This window comes from Acanthopagrus latus, chromosome 13 (genome assembly GCF_904848185.1).
Source record: "Acanthopagrus latus isolate v.2019 chromosome 13, fAcaLat1.1, whole genome shotgun sequence".
Taxonomy (NCBI): Eukaryota; Metazoa; Chordata; class Actinopteri; order Spariformes; family Sparidae; genus Acanthopagrus; species Acanthopagrus latus.
The window spans coordinates 22,765,291-22,788,399 of record NC_051051.1 but is presented as its reverse complement, the minus strand read 5'-3'; the positions used below and the strand labels follow the sequence as shown (position 1 = coordinate 22,788,399).

The following is a 23,109-nucleotide window of genomic DNA, read 5'->3' as shown; positions in this document are numbered from 1 at the left end:
TCCAGCAGTTAAAATTCCTTAGATTGGGTGTTCCTTGTTTCTTTAAATAATTCTGAACTGGCTTGATCAGAAAAAAAAAAATACAAATCACACAGTCCGATGTCACAAAGCCAGGTGAGTGAATGAATAAATGCAATGAAATGCATATCCTGTCTGTGCAACAGCTCCCACCAGAACATGAACGCCCAGGCGTGGTTTTAAGAGTTCCCAGGGAGGAATGCAGTCTGCTGGGCTCACTGTTCTTTCAGAGCCCTTAGCTTGGAGGTCAGCCCGACTCTGACAGATCTCTCCACACTCCACTGAGGCGAGACGCATGGTCCCTGTCAGCGCTGCCCAGAGCCTGCCAAGCCCGTCTTCCTCACTGTGTGTGCTGGTGTCTGTGCGTGTGTGTGTTTGTGCAGGGCAGTGAGACAGGTAGTGAGAGACAAACAGAGGGAAAATACGATTATAAAAAGAAGCTGGGGGAAAACTAGTGTACGTGCATGTGTGTGTTTGTGGGTGCAGAAAAACAAAAAAATACACCTCAGCACAGCTTCCTATATTTGCTCCTTTCTCTGACCTAGTACGTTCCCACAAAAGGTAGCACACTGAGTAAACCCGAGTAACTGAATTTGTGTGGATGTGTGAGCACATGTGTGTATCCACCAAATAATGCTGTGGTTTTGACTTTAATGAGCTCTGATGCCTCTCTGTTGTCAGCTGGTGTGAGACTGTGTCTCACAATAGCAAATGAAAAAAAATAGATAAATAAAAAATAAAAAATCCTCTAAAACTGGATCAAGGCCAAAGATTTACTCAGACAAAATACAAGGGCATTTGGAGTTTTGAAAACTTGTCAAAAAAAAACATGCAAATAAACGTACAGGCCATGAATAATTGCAGTAAAGACAGTTTATTCACTCTCACATAAGACAGCTCCTAAATATAGGAGCTTATTTGGGGAAAGTATGTGTGGTCCAGAATGGCGAAACAAATATTTTGATCCTGTTTGACTTGTGCAGTGAAGTCTGTCTATTTTAAGGATTATTTTCAAACAATTATAATCTGAGGGGGAAAAGCATATTTTGCCTCATTTTAGGGCAAAGTCATCAAACTTCTTGAGTGATGTTTGTCAGACTTGACTGGTGATTCTATACATGCAGTTTTGATTTCACTGGAAGCGAAGGTATAGCTCTCTCTCTGAATTCATTTAGATAGGAGAATGGTCTTGCTAGTGCTGCCAAGATAGCTGCCAAGTGGCACGACTTGTCTAAAAGGACTTCACTGGTCTCTCAAATTGCGTGTTTTCATAGTCTTATACTTCATTAGTTTTATGATAAATGGGGAAGTTTTTTGAAAAATTCTGTTTTGAATTGACAAACATCATATTCGTGATTCATTGCAAAATTCAATCTGGATCAAATCATGATTCGTCTCTCACCATTAGCTACTATACTTATCTTTTTCTGAAATATCCCATGCAGAGAAATAGTAATTTCTAGAGATATGATGATGCAAGTTCTTAATGTCCACAAGAGAACTACAGTATGTTCAGACCGCCTCGGAGGATCACATGATGGCATGGATCGATCAGACAACTCAGGTAGTGCCAGTTGTAAAACTCAAGAAACAGGGAACAACATTTCAATGCTTTCATGCAAAAAGGCATTTGCAGACCAAAACACACCAAATTTGCCACACCAGACATTTCAAAACAAGATTATTTTCAGTGTCACTCAGCTTAAAAGTCTCTGTTACGATTGAAACAAATTCAAGACCTGTTTTTCTTCACGACCTCGCCACGACTTTGGCATCACTCCAGCATGTCCAAATCACTGAAACAACTGCGCCTTTGATAAAAACCTTTAGTGATCTACTGCTCTCACAGCAACATTTCTTGGACTAGCTATTGTGTTTTATTCCCCAAATAAGTCATCTTTCCTTGGAATGGATGGACAGCTCCTCCCACAGCACTGAAAATGTGCCGGTGCTGGATTTCAGCAGGTGATGATTTCTCTCCCCTCTTTTCCTACAGAAACAAGTTGTTGGCAGAAGGGAGAACAGGTTCAGCCCCGGTCCAGTGACAGCTGCAGCGCCCGGGGCAGTAAACCGTGACAGCCGGCACAGAAACTAAGGCCACACACACACATATCTACACACACACACACACACACACACACACACACACACACACACACACACCCTGAGCTGGAGTCAAAAGCTTGGAAAAAAATGCGTGATATGACCAAAACTGCAAAATAGTGGCAATAAAATAACAATAATATAGATTTATTTATTAAAAAAGGTTAAATTTGAAAACATCAAATGCAAGTTGGATTTAACATGTTATAGAATGGTGCATAAATCATTTCCAAATATTCAAATCATTATTGTTGGTGTATTCTCATGCAACTCATATCTGTTTGAGCATCACACAGAATGATTTTAGTGTAATGGCAGCGAGGTGCAGCAACCCTACAGCTTAATATGCTTCGCTGAAGGGCACGCTGACAGGGGGAGATGCCACATAAGTTGTTGCCAGCATTACAGCTGATCACCCTCGGGTAGCTCTGTGCCTGTGACAGACACAATCATAAAATACAGCTGAAATATTTCTTATGAATACTTGTTGTATCATTTGGATGGTGGAAATCAGACACACATTAATGGACGAGTGTCATGAGCAGTTATTTAGCGGGGCATTCAGTCCAAAAAAAGCCTGCGTTTAAACAAGAAACCAGGTTCATAAGGGGGACATATGGGGGATTGTGGCGCTTCAGGTACTGTTTAAACATGTAACACAATCCAGGAAGTCCTGTGTAAGTATGAAATCTATATGTTTTACCAGATACCAAAACAAGGCATATCGCTAGGCTCCAAACTAACTGATTATAGTGATTGCACCTAATTTAGTTGCAACCAGTTATACATTTAATCCAATTACTTAATAAAACGGTGTAAATAATTCTAAACAGCAATAATAATGTATAGGAAATGGTATATATACCAATGCTACATTTTATTTGATCTGACCTGCTGAACATGAGGTGCATCGATGCAACCAATGTGAATATTATCCCCACTAACCCTAACCCTTCGCAGGCTTTTGTGTACATGAGTCCCAAACAGATCTGTGAGTGGGATCGACAATTTGAGAAGGTTATCAGCTGAGCAGAATTGCATCGTTTGTCACAATGTTCCCAAAGTAAACAGTGGAAATAGAGTGCTACCCAACAAATGATCCAAATCCAAATGAATGAGAGGCCTGAGTTTTGTTTTTTTTGTTTTTTTTTTAAGTGTCTGAATGCAGCCTTAGTCTCCAAAACATCCTAAAAATTGAACAGTCCGCTTGCTCTAAATTCCGCACGCCCACAAAGATTTGTTTCTGGCAACCGTAAGAGCTTCACTTCCAAAATGACAATCTATAATGTGCATTACGTGAACAGTACAGACAGCAATCTTTGAGAGTGTAATTTCAGTCAAAAGAAAATTAAGACGAGTTTCGGGCAAAATCTATACCCAAACACAGATCCCGGCCCATTTGGCACCAATGTTTCCATGGTAATGATGGCCAACAGTAAAGAAAGAAAACCGCAGACCACAGTCTGACACACACAGACACAGACACATACACACTGATTATTCTGCTTCTCAGTTCGGCCGTTCTTCCTCTCAGTTTTAGTGCTTGGTTGGCAAACACTGACCGCTCTGACTCACACACACATTAAAGAAGACTGAAGAGCTGGCCAGCAGTCAGCTCTACAGACAGACCACCAACACACACATACACACACACACACAACTGCCAGACGGACTCCAAGGAATGACGTAGTGGGTCATTCAGAAACATTACGATTCATTTGCAAAACAACAGGGTAATCAGTTGAGCATATCAGAGCAGAGCAGAGCCCCGCCAAACTGCTTTACACTCCGAAGCAGTGAGTTTAAGTTTCGCCTGAGCTAACAGAGCGATAACCATTCACACTCGGCTGAATGTCCATTCATGTCACACTACTCAAGATAAGTTCCTCTATTCTTTGTTTTTCCCACAAAACATGAGGGAACAGAAACAGAGTCACATCAACATTTTACTTGTGGAGCTTCAAGGAAGAACAATTCCGAAGAAAGTCGTGGTAAACACTCTGAATTCCACTATGTACAAGTAATTTATACTTTAACTGGAATCAGTTCAGATCTGTGATCACATGTCAGAAATACTGCAGTTTTTTACTGGCAGCTACTAAATGAACCCACATTAACATTAATTAAAGTCAGCCTCATTAATTTAAAACAACCTGGAGCTTCAACCTGAAAACGGGATCAGCAGCAGAAGATACACATCAAGTGTTATACGTGTATTGATTGCTCCAACACACTCAAATAAGATCATCTTATACCAGATTTTGCAGAAACTACATTTTATTCTCTTGAAAGGAGTCGCTGCTCTGTTGGGCTTTAAAAACAATGTTCACTTGCAGTTGTAGAGTGATGCATCTTTTCACTCACAATCTTTGGCAAAGCACAGTCTGCAGCTTGGCTAGAGTAAAGTTTCAGTGTCGCTCCCATATTTATGAGATTTTTATTATTAACTGATGTGCTGGTGACGTTGGTCATTTTAACCAGCGACAGCAACAGTTAGAGCCAGCTATAAATAGGAGGCCTGCATGTTTTCAACACTGGTCTTTACTGACAAAACGAGGAATAAAAGTTTCCGTACGGGACTTGTTAGAGCTTAACAAATCAGGGTGCATTGCTAACCGGGAAAAAGATCAAAAAACAAACTGGCTGTCGAAATCCAACCTTATTCCAGCAGGCATCATATCATAGAGACACATGCTACGTGCTAGACCAAACTCAACGTGTTTTCTCTAGCACGTAGCATGTGTCTCTGACACTGTGGTGCTTTAATATCTGCAGCCACATTATTTCCCCTGTGTTTTCTGTCACTCTTCACTGCACGTTAAATCATTAAACTAACAAACAGCCTTTAACCTAATCTTGTCAGCAGTAACATTTTAAGCAAAGGGCCAGTTTGCTTCAGACTTGTTTAATGTTTTGCTGTAACGTGAAAGAGAGGCCTGTTCCTCATTAAGATAATCAGTATAGATAAAAAAAAAAATAAAAAAAAGGACAACACACGGGAGTGTATGAGTATGTTTTTCAGAGACGTGGGGCCCAGCGGTGGTGAGCTACCCTGCCACAGCGCCGGGGGGAATTCCTGGCTATCCACTTGGTTAAATGCTGGCAGGCAGGAAATGGAGCATGCTGGGTTGAAGAATGCGCAGAGAAAGAGCGAGGGAGTTTTGAAAAATCTCCACTGAATAAGCCTGCAAATGGCGTTAACATTACAGCAACCATCTCTCAACTGAAAGATCCAAAACTTTAACATCACTGACCAGGAACAGGAACTGTGGGGGTCCGCGTCTTTGGATTTCTTGTCGGTGAAAAGATATCCAGCATATTATCCACAATGAGGAGAGGGGAAGTGCAATATTCCAGTAATCCAGGTTTAGATCCAAGTGTTTGTTTTATACTCCAGAGTGTGAACAAGAGTGAAAAGTTTCCCTTTGAAAGCAGAAGTTGGTGACTGTCAAGTCTGTTAGTTTGTCTTAAACTGAGGGAGGAGTGTGTGTTCCCTCCCGCTCTACTGTGTTCTGTCTGTCGGTCTGCTCCAGGGAGGTGTGTGTGTGTGTGTGTGTGTGTGTGTGTGTGTGTGTGTGTGTGTGTGTGTGTGTGTGTGTGTGTGTGTGTGTGTGTGTGTGTGTGTGTGTGTGTGTAGAGCTTGCTCATTTCCTGCCTGGATGTGCTTCTGGGCTCCAGGCAGGCAGGCTGCTCAGGAACACATGGTCAGCCACTGTTCTGCCAGGGGTTCCGCATTCCACACAAACACACACACACACACACACACACACACACACGCACCACCCCCCGCTAGCTCCCTCTGTGACCCTTTCCGAGCCCACCCTGCTCCCCCAACTCTGTGTTAATTGCAGTGTGGGTCAGTTGATAACACACACACACACACACACACACACACACACACACACACACACACACACAGCTTGCTGCCCTGAGGTTATTGATAATTTGTTGGTGCTTTGTGTCCTCACTGTTGTTGGATACACCCCCTTAACGTCACACCAGCTACTTTAATCTGCCTGTGAAATGTCAGGCGTCACAACAGTCAACTGTTGCATTAAGCTTTTATTTACCCAGTTTCACTTTTGTCCATTTAGTCATTTTTCTCATTAAAAACTAACATTTAATGAGGATGTAAGGGACTAGAAGGTAGCAGACAGTGAGACAGAAGACAATTTGCGTCTGGTTGTTCGGTGGTCTGCAGTGTTTTAACTCCACCTTTTAGTGTCGGTTCAGTGCGTCAGTACCTAGAAAGAAGGGTAATGAAAAATCAGAACAGCACAAAACTGCTCTTTTGGAAGCATCCACAACTTTTGACAGTGGAAATGCAAAAATATCCGTTCCTACATGTAACAAAGGAAACGGAAATGAGCCGGACTGCTCGGTCAAAGTGGTTTTTCTGTACTGTAGGTAACGCACTTGATTTGTTTCTGCAAATATTTAAGAATCGTTAATCACAATAAACTTAGCAAAAATGTCATGCAATAGTAAAAGTAATGTGCTTGTTGGAAAGAAAGAAAAAAAAGGACATATGACGATACTCTTTTCTGACGTTTCCCAAAGATTAAATATATGAAACAAGAAAACAATTTTCACATCAATGTGTAATAAAAATCCTCATTTAGTCTACACATTAACCACAAATGTTGGACGTGATAAAAAAAAAAAAATTACCAACCCCATCCAATTACATTTGATGCAGCAACTAATCAACTTTTAATGTAATATGTTCACAAACCTGCTCTTATATGTAATGTAAAGTAATCTGTGAAAGTTGTAGTTGATCTTTCTCATCCAAAAAAATAATCATTTTCTGATGCTTTTTTTCTCTCTCTGGTCATGTTTTAAAGTGATTAATAGTGATTTAAACTGCAGGATACCAGATGAAAACCACTGACTTACACAACGCATGTGTGAACCTTGTCAAAGTGAGAAATGCACAGCATTGATAAAGATTCTTCCTGTAAAACGATTCATAATACTCCATTATTATTACATATTGCGAAGGAATTCAGTCAAATGAAAACTTAAAAACACATTTTCCAGAAATGTCATGACTTCTAGGAAGCCTGCAAATATGAATATATGCTGTTGTATGAGCCCATATTTCAGCTATCATTCTGAATTCATGGCCAACACCCTTTAGGTCATAATTTAGACATTACTGAACAGACGGTACCTGCCCCCCTCCTTTCCGTTTCTGGCAAGTGTTGCCTCTGTTTCAGTCCAACAGCAACAAGAGGGAAGGTGAACCAGGAGCTGAGGGGCGACCTCAAGCAATTTCTGTCACAGTTTTCCCTATTGCAATCAATTCCTTTGTTTAAACAGGTGCAAGATGTCCTTTTAAAAAAGGTATTTCTATGCTGGTTTTGCATTCCGACGTGTCTGAGGAGGGGGAGCTGATATGTTCTTGTGACATGGTATTATCACATTGCATCATGTTTCCCAATTAATCTCCACCAAGATCTCAAAGCTCCTTTGGCACCAACCTGTGAGATGACAAAGATTTTTGACTGCCAAGACATTCAGCTCCCACCAGAAATCTTTAAATCCCTCATAGCAGCATGCTTTCTTCCTGACATGTCTGCATTAAAGTCATAGAGCCACAGTGTGACATACAAATGTGAGTGTGTGCGAAGGCCTATAGTCTTTTCCTCAAGAGACTCATAGTTTCCATTTTCATGTCAGAGATAAAACTCAGACAGATCGAAACACACATTCAAACTCCACATGACAAGGTGACAAGGTAGTGTAGCTTCATGTGTAATGTCAGACAAATCCGATCTCCCCTCACTGTACGACACCTTCTCTTCTCATCCCACCATTACGCTGTTCACTGGTTGCGTGTCTGAGTGTGGGTGATTGTTACATACCAGCATCTTGCCAGGTACATGTGCTCCTTGACGAAGACCGACCCAGAGAGCAGGATGTACCAACAGGTAGCGATGCTGTCTGGGCTGAAAGAGACAGAGAAAGAACATACTCATATGAAACACTGCAGTCTGTACTTCATGACACTTCACAATGCAATACATGTTAAAAAGCATCAATTGTAAACCTTCAGCATTATAACTTCTGAACTTTTGTTGCATTTCATATTTTAAATTTTATCAACTGTATAATGTCTTTGTAGGTTGGTTGGATTTTTTAAAATTTATTTAACTCCCCAGTTGCTTTTGGGCTCTTAAAGTTGAGGACAAGTCCTGCCAAAGTTTAAACCCACCACAATGTCTCCGATTGATTTATGGGCTACAGTGCTTTTCCCCTTCAAGTTTGGTATTGTTTATTTGGAGCCAGAGGTGACAGTATTCAGACAAGAGGGTGGAGCTGTGGAGGATATCCTCACTGGATCTGACTGGGAACCAGAGGACATGCCATGTCAGCAACTTGTCAACCATGAGGTAGCCAAGCCCTAAAGCGCACCATGCTTTATTGTCTATTTTACCGTAAATGTGCCCATAATTTACAAAATGAACACCATGCTGTAAAGAAAAGGACTTGAACCAAGCAACTGGGACCATAAATTCATCTGGAAACAGTTTACGGAGCTATAAATCAGCTAGGACTTTGACTGAGTTTGAGACTGAGCCTCCTGCTGGTCATTAGAAAGAATCCAGGTTTGAGGCTTTTTAGCACCTTTAAATTGAATCTTCACTTTCAAATATTGCACACATTTTGCTGAGTAGTGGGGGGTTCCACTACCTCAGCTGCATTTTAGGCGCCACCCTAGCCATCTTTTATGACTTGGGGAGAAAAAGGCCATCCACACATTTATGGCTGAACTGCCTGAGAAAGATCAATTTGATACATTCTTTGGTGACATTTTTTCCGACGTTTTGAAAAATGTATGAGTTCTGTAAAGGGAACCGAAGACCAAGATGTCTGAAAGGAAATTTAAAGTGCACTTCTGAGCTTTGAATCCCAAATGCTGCATTTTGCATTACCATAAATGTATCCATAGGATGTCAGGCACTATAGAGCCTTGACACAATGTGCATCACTGTAAGGTGAAGGGAATCCATTAAAGATAGGAAGTCACACTGAAAGGACGGTCATTCACTGCAGCTGCAACATGAAATTATTTCTCTGAAGATGAACACATCCAAAACACGAGCTATCTGACTGTCCACGCTTTTTCATGTGTGGATTTTTTTCTATTACCCCCAAGAACCCACCTAGTTCGCTGTGTGCTCAAGTCAGCTGCAAACGCAGACACAATCATTCATGAAGAAGTCATGGGGTGAACATACCGTATGTGTGCTTTTAGTTATGAATAGAGACACTTGACACAAAACTCTTCCCTCTTCTGAGCTCCACTCTTCAAACATTCCTCATTTCTAAATCTACCCCATAGAAATAACATTTCTGCCTCTTCTTCCCTGACAAAACAGGAGACAGAAGCTTTCCTCTGTGATTTATGTAAACTAACCATTTCTACATGCATTGAAATATGAGGTTATTCACTTTCACATCTAGCTGCACCCTTTTGAAATCATCATAAATCCTGGAGAATACAAAAGTTGATCTATGGTGGGATGGAAAGTCGACAGGTAATAACTGTCGCTACCTGATCCGAGTGCCACGTGTGCAAGTACGTGTGCCATCTTGGACAGTTAGATACAGCAACACAACTAGAAGAACTACAGTAAAAGCAGAACCATGTTTAGTGAGGTTATGATCATGATTACATTTGCTAATATTCTACGATAACAATGAACAAGAAAGATTAGGGATATCTGTAGCAGCTAATGTTTCATCTACAGATTGTTGCAATTTAAAAAGATACCTCTGGCACTGAGCAATCAACTAAGCATTTAACAGATGTGAATTAACTGAAAGAAACACTGATGAATAACATGGTGAATCATCCATTCTGTGCCCTTTTTGATTGCTTTTGGTTATCTTTGTCATTGACTGTTTTGCAGTGGATGCAGATGTAATATAATCATGTTTGAAAGAAGAAAAAAAGTGATTATGTTCTTGTTGCACTGTTGGGGTTTAAGTGAGGCCCACGTGATTATCTGCTGTTATGGTTTCATTGATTGCTTTCATCTGATGTTGGTAGTGTGTGTGTGTGAAAAAGCTGACTAATTGGACACGGCAGGCACTTTGTTCTGGGTTAAGGTACTCAAGACAAGCCCCCGGTAGAGAGGCAGAAGATAAAGTTTGTGTGTTTGTGTTTATATGATTTCAAATTAAGCCGCCGAGGGTCTAATATGTTTTGAGCTAGCATGACAATAGATCAACAGCACGTGAAGCTTCTCTCTCTCTCTCATCCTCTCATCTGTCTCTGTCCTCCCTCTGTCTCCAACACTTCCTCCACATCAACACCTCATCACTCTTCTATCCTACTTCAAATTCGTAATTTCCAACCGCTTCTCATTTTCTCGTTTCTCCTCCCTCTTGACATTGCTATAATTTTCTTGTTCTTTCTCTTAAACATATTCACCTCTTGTTTCCCCCCTGCAGTCCTCCCATGTACTGTCTCTTACCATACCTTCTTACATTTTTCATTTGCCTGCCACTTCTTCACTTCTCGCCTCATCATCCAACTTCTAGTCACTTTTCCTCTTGACTAGTCCTCCTCCAAATCAACACCACATATCATGCTAATATTACTTTTTTTTACCACCTGACTCATCCATCTTGTTCACACACCCTGACAAACAGACAGTCAGAAGAGATAGCAGGCAAGCTATCACTGGATCTGGAGTTGGCCTCAGGAAAAAATATCAAGCACTAAAATCACCTCCTGCAGAAGACTTGGCCAGTTTTATCTGAGGGCAACACATAAAGTGCTTTTTTTGCTTTAAATGATCACTTCAGTAGTTACAAATGGGCTGACAGATTATCAGACCATTTGTTATTTGTCAGCTTACAGATTTTTTTTGGTCCTTTTAGTAGGATTCATTGACATTTACAAGAGTAAGAGAATATCGCCAGCCGTATCCGTCAACACAGTGCTTAAGACCAGGTTTAAGACAGTTCTGAAAACACACTACACAAGATATTAAACTAGAGAAAAATACATTTTCAGAGTATAGCGTTTTTTAATGAGTTACATTAGAGATACATTCAGGATAAATGCAATAAAATCCCCCTTTTGTGGCAACAATCTGACTAGTCCCCATTTTGAGGCAAAGATCTGGCTAGTCATCCAACTCCAAGTATAATACAGTAATACAAGTGACTTATCCAAGTCAACCATGCTGATGTGATGGTTTGCTGTAGTGCAGCTGCTTCGTGGCCAAAACTGATACACTTTTTATTCTAGGCAGCTACGCGGTGTGAATATTCAGGATTTTGTGATTGTGAAGCAGGACACTCTTATTAGAATACTGTGAAACTTGAACTTTGTAAATACTGGTAATAAAACCAACTCATATTTGAATAAGTCAAGCTTCCCTCAGCAGCTATTTGAATAAACAGAGTCGGTGCAGCAGAACAAGCAGAGTGCTTCCTGCACAGCGTGAGAACTTGTACTTACTAGAACAGGATGTGGTTCGCCTCATGTCTCTCATACCTGGCTGAGGTGCACATCGACCTGAGAGAGGGGGAAAGATGTTAACGTTTTCTCTTTGCAAAGCATTCATAAAATACTCATCACTCTCAAATCCACTACACATCCAATCTAAACTCGTCTCTGAGAAGGCATCAAGCTCTGCCGTTTCAGAGATTCAGATCATTAGCGTCTGTGAGCTCAGAGTGTTAAAGTGACCTGCTACTGCTGCACAAGCTACATTTCATTTTGTTTGGTCTCATGTGGCAACATTTTGCTGCATCTTTGGCCAGTTGAACACAATTCCAACAAAACCAGGGTTTGCAAACACATGTGAAGTGCATTCACAAGCTTGAAAATTGGACCGAGGCCTCTGTGATTTCATCAAGTCAGCATGACAAACTGCTATGAAAAGTAACTATGATGTTAGAAAAATTAACAAAACAAAGAAACAATTTAGAAAGTTTATTAATCGATTTGGGTGAAACTGTATTATAGTCTATGGAGAGTGTACCCTCTGCTGTCCTGCCTGAACTCTGGACAAACAGCTTAACTTGTTTCATTTGTTTTGTACCGTTTCTAATGACCAGCCTCCCAATAAACCCCTCTGGACCAGGGGCATATGCAGCCTCTGAGAACAATGGAGGCCATTTCCAGAATGTAGGTGATTTATGGAGCTGACGGACTTATACCACTAGCTTTGCTGCTACAGTGATTGCTAACTGGTGCTAAACTTAGCTGCTGGTGGCTTGTTAGTGGTCCTATTTGCTACTGCAGCGCCAGGGTGCCAGGAGCAGAACCCTCTAAGGTCACATTGTCCTCCAGTCACCAGGAGCTGCTAGTTCGGGGAGAGTCGCTAGCTCCATGGCATTGGCTGTAACGCATTATTAGCATTACTGACTACAGTGCCTAACTAGAAGCCTTTTTTTTAACAGGAAACATTTATCTATACTCCAATTGCTGTTCATGGTAGCTTGTGTCTGCAGATGTGTCCCTTAACCCCTACATTGTGGAATTTTTTCTTGTAAATGGTTCAGATTATAATCTCCTCGCCACCATTGTTAGGCGGAGGGCCCATTCACCTGCATATTCAAGTGAACAGTCTTGTTCGACAGTCCTTGCTGTCAGCAGCTCAAGCGTCTAAAAACATTGCAGACTTGATGCAGAACATTTCAAACATGTATGGTATGTAGATATGAATGTCTAAAAGCTCCTCAGCCTTAGCATCCTGTGAATGATAAAGCCAGAGCGGGAAACCAACCTTGGCCAAAAGGCATTTCCATTGAAATTCTAACCAGTCCGTGGTCTTGAACTTGGTTGGGCAGGGTGTGCCACACATGGAAAGTCATTCATGTTTCAAGTTTTCCAGAAGGCCACTCTGAAGCTACTTTGGTAAACGGATACTGTGATTTACACCTCATTTAATAGCAGTAAATACAAATTCTGGGAATATATATAAAAAGACAGTAAGACTAAAACTGAATTTTGGTTTTTTGAAATGTCAACAACTCACCTTAGCTGATGTTCCCTCAGGTGAGCGAGGACGTCCATATGGTAGAGGTTGCAGTAGATGGTGTGCAAGTCCTGCAGGACAGAAAGACAATGAAGACAATATAAGTGAACATCAACCAACCAATCCAAGAAAATAAGAAAGAGAGAAAATATGAAGAGATTTCAGATTTCCACACACAAAATGGGAAAACTCTCACTTTTCTAAAATCTAAACTTCATCATAATCCTAGCACAAAAAAAACAATACCTGCACAGTCCCATGCAATAATGAAAAAAAAAACATTTGCAATCATGTTAACATCAGCGCAATGTTTAGCCAAGCTAATAAATCTATTCTCTGTGAAGCCATTTCAAAAACTACATTCAAAGCCACTTCTACATACAAGTTTGTAAAGTCTGCAGACTGCCAAGATTGTGTGTATTATGGGAAAAGTAAAAGCTTTCAAAAGATTAGCTCATTGTTTAGAGTGTGTGAAACGTCTCGGCAGCATGTAAATCCCATCTAGTGCAGTACTTTGACAGAGGCCACTCAGGCAATGCCAAACGCTGCCTATCAAATTGACACCCTCGAACCAGACAGCCAGGCATGCCACTTATGTACGCACATGACAGCAGTGAGACAAGCACAGATATATCCACCCACGGCCTTAAAATAGTACTCTATCAGGGCCAGCTGTCAAAACATTAAGAGGCTGACAGAGTGTGTTTGTGTGCGTATGTGTGTGTGTGTGAAGGCAACAGCTTCATATAAGCATCTGTAGGATCAAACAAACACACTGGCTATTGAGGCCACAGGGCAACTAGTTTTAACAGGTGGACTACATGGCTGACTGGTTATGTACACACACGCGCGCACGCACACACACGCACACACACACCAGTTTCATTACAGAGAGGAACACCTTACTTCTTTTCTCTTGGAAAGCTGCTCTATTTTTGAATCTGGTGCATCTGCTATAAAACATTAAAAACAGTCTAATAAAAAACAGTTGTATTGCCATGCACAAGAGGTTATAGGAAATCATTAGGTTAAATAGTTTGACATTTGGGGTAATATGTTATCAGCTTTCTTATCAAAGTTAGATGACAGGATTGGCACCACTCTCAATTCTGTACAAGAGATGTAAAACTACTGTCAGCAGATGCTAACATAGCTTTGCACAAAGATTGGGAACCAGTGGATACTTCAAGCCTGGCTCTGTCCAAAATGGATCCTAACTATTTCCCATATGTTTTGCAATGATCCCTCAAATGTGACACTTTTGCAGAAATATGCAAGAGAGCCAGGAATAAGACAATAAACCTTACTGTAAAAATGACACCGGTGCAAAGAGCAGCGATATGGACCAACTGATCTATCGGGTGAATTCTATATCTCCAGCATTATAATATTATAACATTTCCCGTAAAACTGAAATGGTCCTCTAAAAGCCAGCACTTAGACCAAATTAGCACATTTAAACAAAAAATGCAAGTGTCAATCAGTAGTTCCAACAAATCAGTGCAGCTTCTGGATTACTGACAAATATTTTCCCTAACAATAATCCCACTTTTCAGATAAACCAAAGCACAGCTGCAGTTTACGAGAACAAACACACGCAGCTACGTCCAGCGCCCTGATCTGAAACTAATAACTCAGAATATCCCTCGCCGACAGACTCATATTTGTAGTGTGTTGCCTTTGTTGGAACCACTTCCTCACTACTGGTTTTGTTTACATAGTGCTTAGGCAGATTGAGGATTTGTTTGAAATCATTGCCAAGTGTTTCATACAAATACTGACAGCCAGACACAACTTTCATGTGTACTCTGAGGGAGTGTAACTGGAAATCATTTTAATGCCACGATAAGGTTGCTAGAATCTTTTGCCAAGGCTCCACAAATGTGGTCATGGACTGGTGAAAGAATAGAAGACGTGATCAAAAATCTTTAAAAATGAAAGACGGGAAGTATTACAGGATATTACAGAAATACAATAGAACATAAAGCACAGAGAGAGAAAGAGAAAGACTTAAAGAGAATGCAGCATTTTTTTGTGAAAGTATACTGTAGTGTCTTGGTTTCTGTGTGTGTGTGTGTGTGTGTGTGTGTGTGTGTGTGTGTGTGTGTGTGTGTGTGTGTGTGTGTGTGTGTGTGTACACAGGTAAACTGAGTCAAGCAGCAGGAGCCGGCGGAAGCAGAGATGAACACTGGGGATTGGAGGGCCTTTAATGCAACGGACCGACACACCTTTTTGTGTGCTGTGGTCTCAGTCTGACTCAGGAAGGAAGGTTCAGAGAGAAACTACACATGAGGGGGGGACAGACAGAAAGAGAGAAAGGAAAAGAGGGAGACAGAGGGCAGCCACACAAACACCTCATGTCAGATCAGTACCAGTTGGTTCACCTTCTTCCAGTCTAACATAGTCCGACCTAGTTCCACAACACTGGAGAAAGATCTTCCTGATCTTTTATCGTCATTCTGGTATAGGAGAAAAAATGCTCAAGTAACTTTGTTAACTTAAACCAATCAAAATAATCACGGGCAGTGAAAAGGCCAATGCAACAACAGTGGCACCCTAAAATAGTGTAGTAGTTTTTCTGACTTTTTTTGTTGTTTCAAGTTTGAAACAGAGTACCAATTAACTGAAGATGACAATTTAAGACGTATATAAGTTGTAGTTGCTGTGGCATCTATGGTTGATCAGTCAGTGGCAGTAAGCCCTGCCTGTAAAGCTGCCCATAGCTCCTTGAACTATCATAGTAAAACCTAGACTTTGTCTCTGGTTTCTCCAGTCGAAAGGCAGGTCTAGTTCCTTCATACTAGCTGTAACGACCAGTTGGTAAACTGACTAGTCGACTGAAATAAGACTAATTGCCAATAATAACGGATTAATCTTTCAAGCAAATATGTTAAACATCTGCTGGCTACAGCATCTTAAATGTAAGAATTTGCTGCTTCTTTATTTTTGTTTATGTTAGTACGTGAAGAGTGTTTGGACAGTTGGTTGGAAAAAATAAGTGTATTTTATTCTTCTTAATGAAAACTCTGTTGGACCCCATGGAAGACAGGAGTAGAGGAGTAAAACAGGAGACTATGCTTCTGAACACAGTTATCAGATGTATCTACCCAAGTGTGATTCTTGACTGTAATAACATCTTGCATTATAACCGTTAAGAGGAAGGAAAACACTTGGTTCCCTCTAAGACAAAAACACAGCGAGCTCCATAAAAACACAGACAACTGCCATTTAGATAGGAACTAAACACACAAGGACGCAGGGCGACCTGGCCAGCTGTTCCACAACGCGAGTTGTAACCTCCATTTACTGATCCTGGGGCAAATGCAGTGAGCAGAGAGCAGGCATTAAAAAGCCTGGTTCACAGTAATATAGAAGTAGACCTGTATTGACTTTAGCTCACAGTTAACTGGGTTAGTGAGCACAACAAACTGCTGCAGTAAGCACTCCTGTCGTGTTGCTGAGCATGCATGTGTACATGTACAGCAAGTGTGTGTATGTCAGGACATAAAGGCCTGAGGTGACTTGATAGCGTGGGTGCTCGGATTAGGTGAGACAGCCTCCCAAAACCCACCTCACCCCTCCTTTACCAGTGTGTTACGGGGTTACACTGAATACTCTGCCTGATACAAAAAGACACAGTAGCACCGAGCACATTTTTTTTTTCGCCAGTGACAGCAAGTTTGTGGCCCCTGTGGCATGTTGGAGGCGATGACAGAGTAGGGTCTCACATCACTATCTAAGACGCAGATCTACAGACACAACTTTTAACTTTTCCAAGAAGAAAACAGTCTGGTAAGTTCAGGGAATTACATCAATTCACTCTTACACAGTTTTTAGAACCACACAACACTTACTCCAAATCACGATATGATATCCAAAATCTAAGATAACATATGGTCCAATATCATGATAACTATATAATTTCACCACATAGCTCAGCCTGAACTGAGTGTTTATTGGTCCGGTGCAACACTGTGCATTCTGGTTGTTGTTGGTTTTCTACCTTTTGGGCAAACTGAAATACCACAGCCCTATTTTTCTGTTTTCTCTGGTCATGTAGCACCAATTAAAAAAAATATTTGTGTCCTGCTGTAGCATACACAGCCCATTTTTTATTCTCTTTCTAGCTGTGGAATGCTTCTCTGAATGACACATTCTGCCAATACTACTACACACATCCATGAAGCCAACTGCCCCCATTTCATGTATTGATTGGTGTAAAGCAGGTCATCAATAGGCCCAGACAGACAGATAGCAGGATGTCCGAAGAGGAGCTCTCTGCTTTGTCGTTTCCATCGGTGGTCTCCCAGGGAGAGGATGGTAATGTGATCACTGCACCGCCCACGCCAATCTCTCTCTCTTGCTCTCTCTCTCTCGCGCTCTGTGTGCCCTCAGTACTGAAGTACATACACTGCTTGGTCTTGAACAGAGGGTGTGGTGGTTGCGGTCTCGTTTTTGGTGGCCTACACAAGGGAAACGATCCCTATATTTTTACATAGAAGTGTCAATCAGCATATCTATTCTGTAGTGGTGCCTCTATTCCCAAACCACATGGAAAACCTAAACCCAATGTAGTAAAGTTTTACCAACACATAATCTGTTTTTTTTCTTGTGAAATATGCACAGGATTCGAGTTTAGAAACTCTTTTCACAGACATTTTCCAACTGATTTGCAGTGTTCGTCACCAGGTTTGCCTTGTCTTAACATAAAATGGCACTAGTGGACACTAAGTGAATCTAAAAAAACCATCATACTCCTGATTAGATATACCAGCGGGTCAGTTCTTCTACACCTTCATGGTCTAATAACTAGGTGAAAAAGTGAATGACATTCAGGTCTGAATGTGCAACCATCAAAGCCATGTCTTTCATTAGACTCAAGCCCACGTGCCGTTCATTGTTGTCTCATTGTCAGCCCTCAGGACAGAACATGGCGGCGGAGCAACCCTCCTCAGTGACTTCTGACCTTTGGCCTTTCCTCATGTGGTGACCTGATGACCCCATCTGTGGTTAAGACGTCACAACCTCCAGAGATATCCATTAACTCATCACCAGCTGAGGACTTGGCATTTTATTTACCCTGGGGATGGGCTTTACATCAATATATCATGAATGTGATATGCCACTTTATATCATCTTAGATTTTCGATATCATTATATCAGGATATCGGATGTGTTGACTTCTTTTAAAGGCTGCATTACAGTAAAGTGATGTCATTTTCTGAACCTAGGGTAGCGCCTTTCTGTGCAGAGTTTGCATTTCTCCCTATGCCTGCGTGGTTTCCCTCTAGGTACTCTAGCTTCCTCCCATAGCCTAAAGACATGCAGGTTAGGTTAATTGGTCACGGAATGTGAGCAAGTGGATGGTTGTTTGTCTATATACTTAAGCTTTGTGATAAACTTCTGACTTGTCCAGGTGTGTACCCCACAGCTCACCCACTGTCAGCTGGGATCGAGGAAGAACCTCATTGGGAGCACTTCCGTCTTTACCCGTGCAGATCTTTGATAGACGTACTGAACGTACGTTACTTTATTCCTCCAAGAGTGCAAAATAGAGGTGGTGTGCTAGGAACTACACAGTGCCAGATCCCTCCTGGCCATATAAAACCATATAACCCAAGCCCAAATTTAACCATGTCTGATAAAGTAAAAATTAAAACTAATGACTCAAATTATTGCACTCAATTCACTGCTGTTTTATAGAGGTTTCAAATCCAGTTGTAATTTAATTGAAACTATAGATTTGAAAGCATTTTATAGTGGCACATGTGAGTGAGCTGGTAGAAAAAAACACTTTCTGAAAGTTATTGAAAAAAATGACTCTTTGAAGATGCACGTTTTGCAGAAATGTCCCCAAAAAAAAAAAAAGAATATAATCTACTAACAGATTCAGAAGTGATGGCGTCAAACTAAAAGTAACACGAATGGAGCCGATTCCTGATGCTCTGAGCTTGCATTAGTATTAGCTTGCTCAGAGCATCAGGACTGTGCCTGTCCTGGTGAGTGTGCTTCACGTCACTGCAGTGCTGCTGCTGCCACCTGCTGGCAGAAACATTATTCACATCATTTAAATAAGACTTGGTCCAACAGAGGGTGTACATCTGACTGCCGACATTCAAATAATATCAGAAGCAGCTGCTAACCAGACAAGAAAGGCACATTAAAAAATGCAAACAAATGTGTTTACTGCAGTGGAAAAGTGATGTGAAACCAGTTTGCAGCGTCTGTCAGAGCTATACTGTCACCCAACCGCAGACTTTTAATCTGTCCTAATCTGTCGAGTATAATTTTACCCACATTTCACAGTAACGGTACATCTGCGTGTTTGTTTTTTCTAACACCCCTCACTCTGACGGGATTCTGACACTTCTGACCCGTGGCCTGCTAAAGTATGCCTGTTATTCATACATAAACAAGCTGTGGCAGCACAGAACCAGCGCCAGTCACACAGAAGCAAGTTGTTGCAGTACAGAGATTGTTGTTGTCCCACCCACGGCATTTCTCCGTTTCCCATCAAAAGGGCGGCCTATTAACACAGAATTCATGATATGTTGAGGCACTCCTACATGAGTAAGGGGGGGGAGCCTTGAAATTCCATGTCTGGAGGCTTTGATTTCCAATTTCTGTCTGGAACTGAATGCAGTTTGAGCAGTTCCTTCTTTCACTGAGCCAAATACAATCCTTCCATAACCTTTTGCGGTCTAAGAGCGTGGTTCAGTCATTTAAATTCAAGCACATAAAATCAAGCCACAGCAAAAAATTCCAATATCTTAAAGTCTTTATCCAAATTATACAGAATCCATGATTTTTTTTTTTTTACCTGCTGTTAATACCATCTTTGATTGTATGTTTCGATTATGATCAATAAAAGCTTGCTCATTCCAACACAAGTATTGTTTTATTCCAAATAGTAAATGAGTTTATATGAGCAACTGTGTAGACGTAACACCAGATTATGTTGAAAATCAAGCAGCTATGCAGTCAGTGCAATCAAATTTAAGCATCTGCCTAACCTAGAAAACTTAACAGTTAAAACTAAAATGGCACTTAGCGGACCATATGCTGCTGCCAAGGTCTAACTGTCCCTTTTAATTAAATCACGCCTAATCCGATATCAAACAAAACATATCTAAATCTGCTAGATATGGAATTTTATTTGGCTCCACATCAAATTATAATCTTAGATACCAACCAACTAAACACAAAGGCTTTAGTTTCATCAAGATCCATTGCATTATTGCCTGAGAAATGAATGAAATGTTGGAAAAAAAAAGAGAGGAAAATATCCTGGGTCCACACAAGTTAATGGGGTCTACTCTGTGCTTGGACGCATTCTTCATCCAAGATTTATGGAAATCCTTTTGGTAGTTTCAGCGATGACAAGCCAACCAACAAGCAAACAAACACAGGCGAAAATATAACCTCTTCAGCAGAGCTAATAAAGAGTTTTTTCAAACTTTTAAAAGACATTGTGCGAACCCTGTGAAAGAAAAGCCTGGATGTCAATTTGTGGTTCCAATTTGCTGGTTTGAACTCACAAGCCATATATAATGGGTCACGAACTTGTGTTGGCGAGAAAAACATTCCAAACCTGCTGCAGAGGTAGAAAATCCTCCACTGAATCTTTGTAAAAAGAAATACTTTTCAGGCAGAACCTGAACCTTTGTAGCCTTTGTAGAGAGTTCAGTCACCCCTCGGCCCACAACCGCCTCCACCAGAATGTACAGTATGCCTGTCGAGTCTGTCAGCGACACAGAGAGGATATTGTGGACAGATGATACAACAAGTCCATTCAAGCCGGCAGAACAAACAGCTCGGCTAACATCCTGCCTGCATAACCAGCCTTTAACATTTACATTACATAGACTACCAACTTCACCATCATCTGTGTCAACACTGCTCTGGGATATAGCATAACAGGGCTCAATGTAAGGGACAAATCTGCTTTTGTGCACAGTATAGTCAGAACAGAAGTGAAAGATACATTTCTCAACAGAATGACTTCCAAACACACACACACAGAGTAAAGAATTAAGTTTTATGTGAAACTGGTGCATCACGTTGGATGAAATAAAAGGTGTATAGTCCTGTATCACAGCTGTTTAGCTTGTATAGGCTGAAATATTAACTAAAGCCACTGTTGCACTCATCTGTAGTAGAGGGAGATGCTCCATTTCACTTTCAGTAAAGGGCACAGGGAATGCAAATATCAGCTTGTCAGAGGTTGCACAAGAATTCAGCACAAGTGCCCTCTGCTGTACCATAAACCTGAGTGAGCCTGTGGGTCATTGGAGTTAGATGGAGGTGGTGAAAGAGCTGAAGCAGCCATCTGCGCTAGTGATTTAAAGGAAAGTTGTGACAAGCAGTTGAAATGCTGTACTCAGCTGAATTTCAGAAAACGAACAATGATTCTAACAACAATGACTGAAAACAATGATTAAACTGGAAATAGTAGGGGGAAATTAAAATCATTGTTATTTCAATGTTTTGAGAAATTAAATCCATATCAGTAAGTGTGCCGATGGGAAACATTTGTTAATTAATGCAATAAAGTAGTTTTCTGGTTATCTGGAAGAGAAGAAATGACCTCTTAGCTTCAGTGCCATTTTCTCTTTGTTATGATTATGTAACCATGCAGAAAAGTCAATAATCAGAAATTTAAAATCCAGTCCTGACATTATAATCTTGGGACAATTGTGTAAGACAAACCAATATATGGGCGTCCTGTGTACCTCCTTAGCTACAGGCTATTTGTTGAGTCTGTGAGAAACAGTGAGAAAAAATAAATCATGTATAGATTTCACAGCTTTTAATGCATGGAGATGCATCGACCACCATTTCATAATCGAACTGTAGAGAAACACCCATAACCTATAAAAGCTCCGCATTTGTTCTTGATAAAACATCATGTTGGAATTAAAAACTGCAGAGGCTGAGAAAAATGTACCCATGGTCATCACTCATGGCTGCGCAATCTCCTTACCAGACATTTAAAGGCTCAAAGCTCAACATCAAGCACGATATAACGTTAATATTCCTAAAGCCTTAATGGTTTAAACCCACAAGGTCAGCCATGATCCCCTGGTATCACAACTCCAGGCAGGATCATTATCCATACAACACAGAAGCTCACTGACAATCCCCCTGCTCCACTGCGCAGCAGGCCTTATCGCTGCAGCATCACTGTGAGGTTTCAAGTACACTTGCAGCACTTAAATCTTCCTAAATCCCCTCTTTTTGCTCACAGCTCAGCCTCTTCTCCACTCAAAGAAATCATTTTCAGGGACAAACCCAGGTCAGAGAGAGGGAGCTGAAACCAGCTTGTGCAAAAATCTTCAAAGACCCTTTTTCAAGCTTTTACCACAATGTGATCTGCAGAATTAAACAAACGCGAATCTCATCGTTCAGCAAAACACGGAAGGATGCTCGTCAATGTGCACTCAGCAAAGAAAAAAAAACAAAACAATGAAAACAAATACAGTGCAACTTCTGGGTCCTGAGAGTTTCCGCGCTGAAAACTAAAGGAGTTGGGTTCATAAAAAGCCCTGTGACGACAGTCGTGGTGCTGGTGGTGGAGCGGGTTATGGAAACAGAGGGAAGAAGGGAAGGAGAGCAGAGGGAGGCGTCATTCATGACCAGAAAGAGATCTTGACTCTACTGACTTGAGCATTTACAGTATATGTTTGTAAAAAACACCAGCAAAACATGTGGAGTTGAAGAAAATAACACACAGCTAAAGAGAAGATGAATAGAGGGTGCGCACACTTGATGAATCACTACTTCCTTCCTGGGAATCCAGCCAACAAGCGCAGCATGGCAAATTTCTACCACTTTGTGCAAAAAAAGTTCAGAGTGTCACTTTGTGAGTGCTATACTATAATTTCTGACTTTGTATTGGGAGCATATGCTCCTTCTTTACTCGTACTAGAAAAGAGGGTAAGGAGGGAGTCTGGCGCAGAAAACACCGCACCAGCTGCCC

The 23,109-nt window shown here is 41.1% G+C and overlaps 1 protein-coding gene across 4 annotated transcripts in view; it reads right to left on the bottom strand.

The window, feature by feature from the left end:
- LOC119031093 (rap guanine nucleotide exchange factor 6-like) overlaps window positions 1–23,109 on the bottom strand; it is a 153,783-nt gene that overhangs the window by 107,805 nt on the left and 22,869 nt on the right. For 3 of the 4 annotated variants that reach the window (XM_037119279.1, XM_037119273.1, XM_037119274.1), the window contains exons 2-4: window positions 13,131–13,201; window positions 11,606–11,662; window positions 7,992–8,075 (exon numbers count right to left, since the gene is read on the bottom strand). In XM_037119279.1, coding sequence (XP_036975174.1) covers window positions 7,992–8,075; window positions 11,606–11,662; window positions 13,131–13,201 — 212 coding nt within the window. Of the gene's footprint in view, window positions 1–5,375; window positions 5,597–7,991; window positions 8,076–11,605; window positions 11,663–13,130; window positions 13,202–23,109 lie in introns of those variants that run through there. The other variant, XM_037119276.1, reaches the window with a different exon arrangement.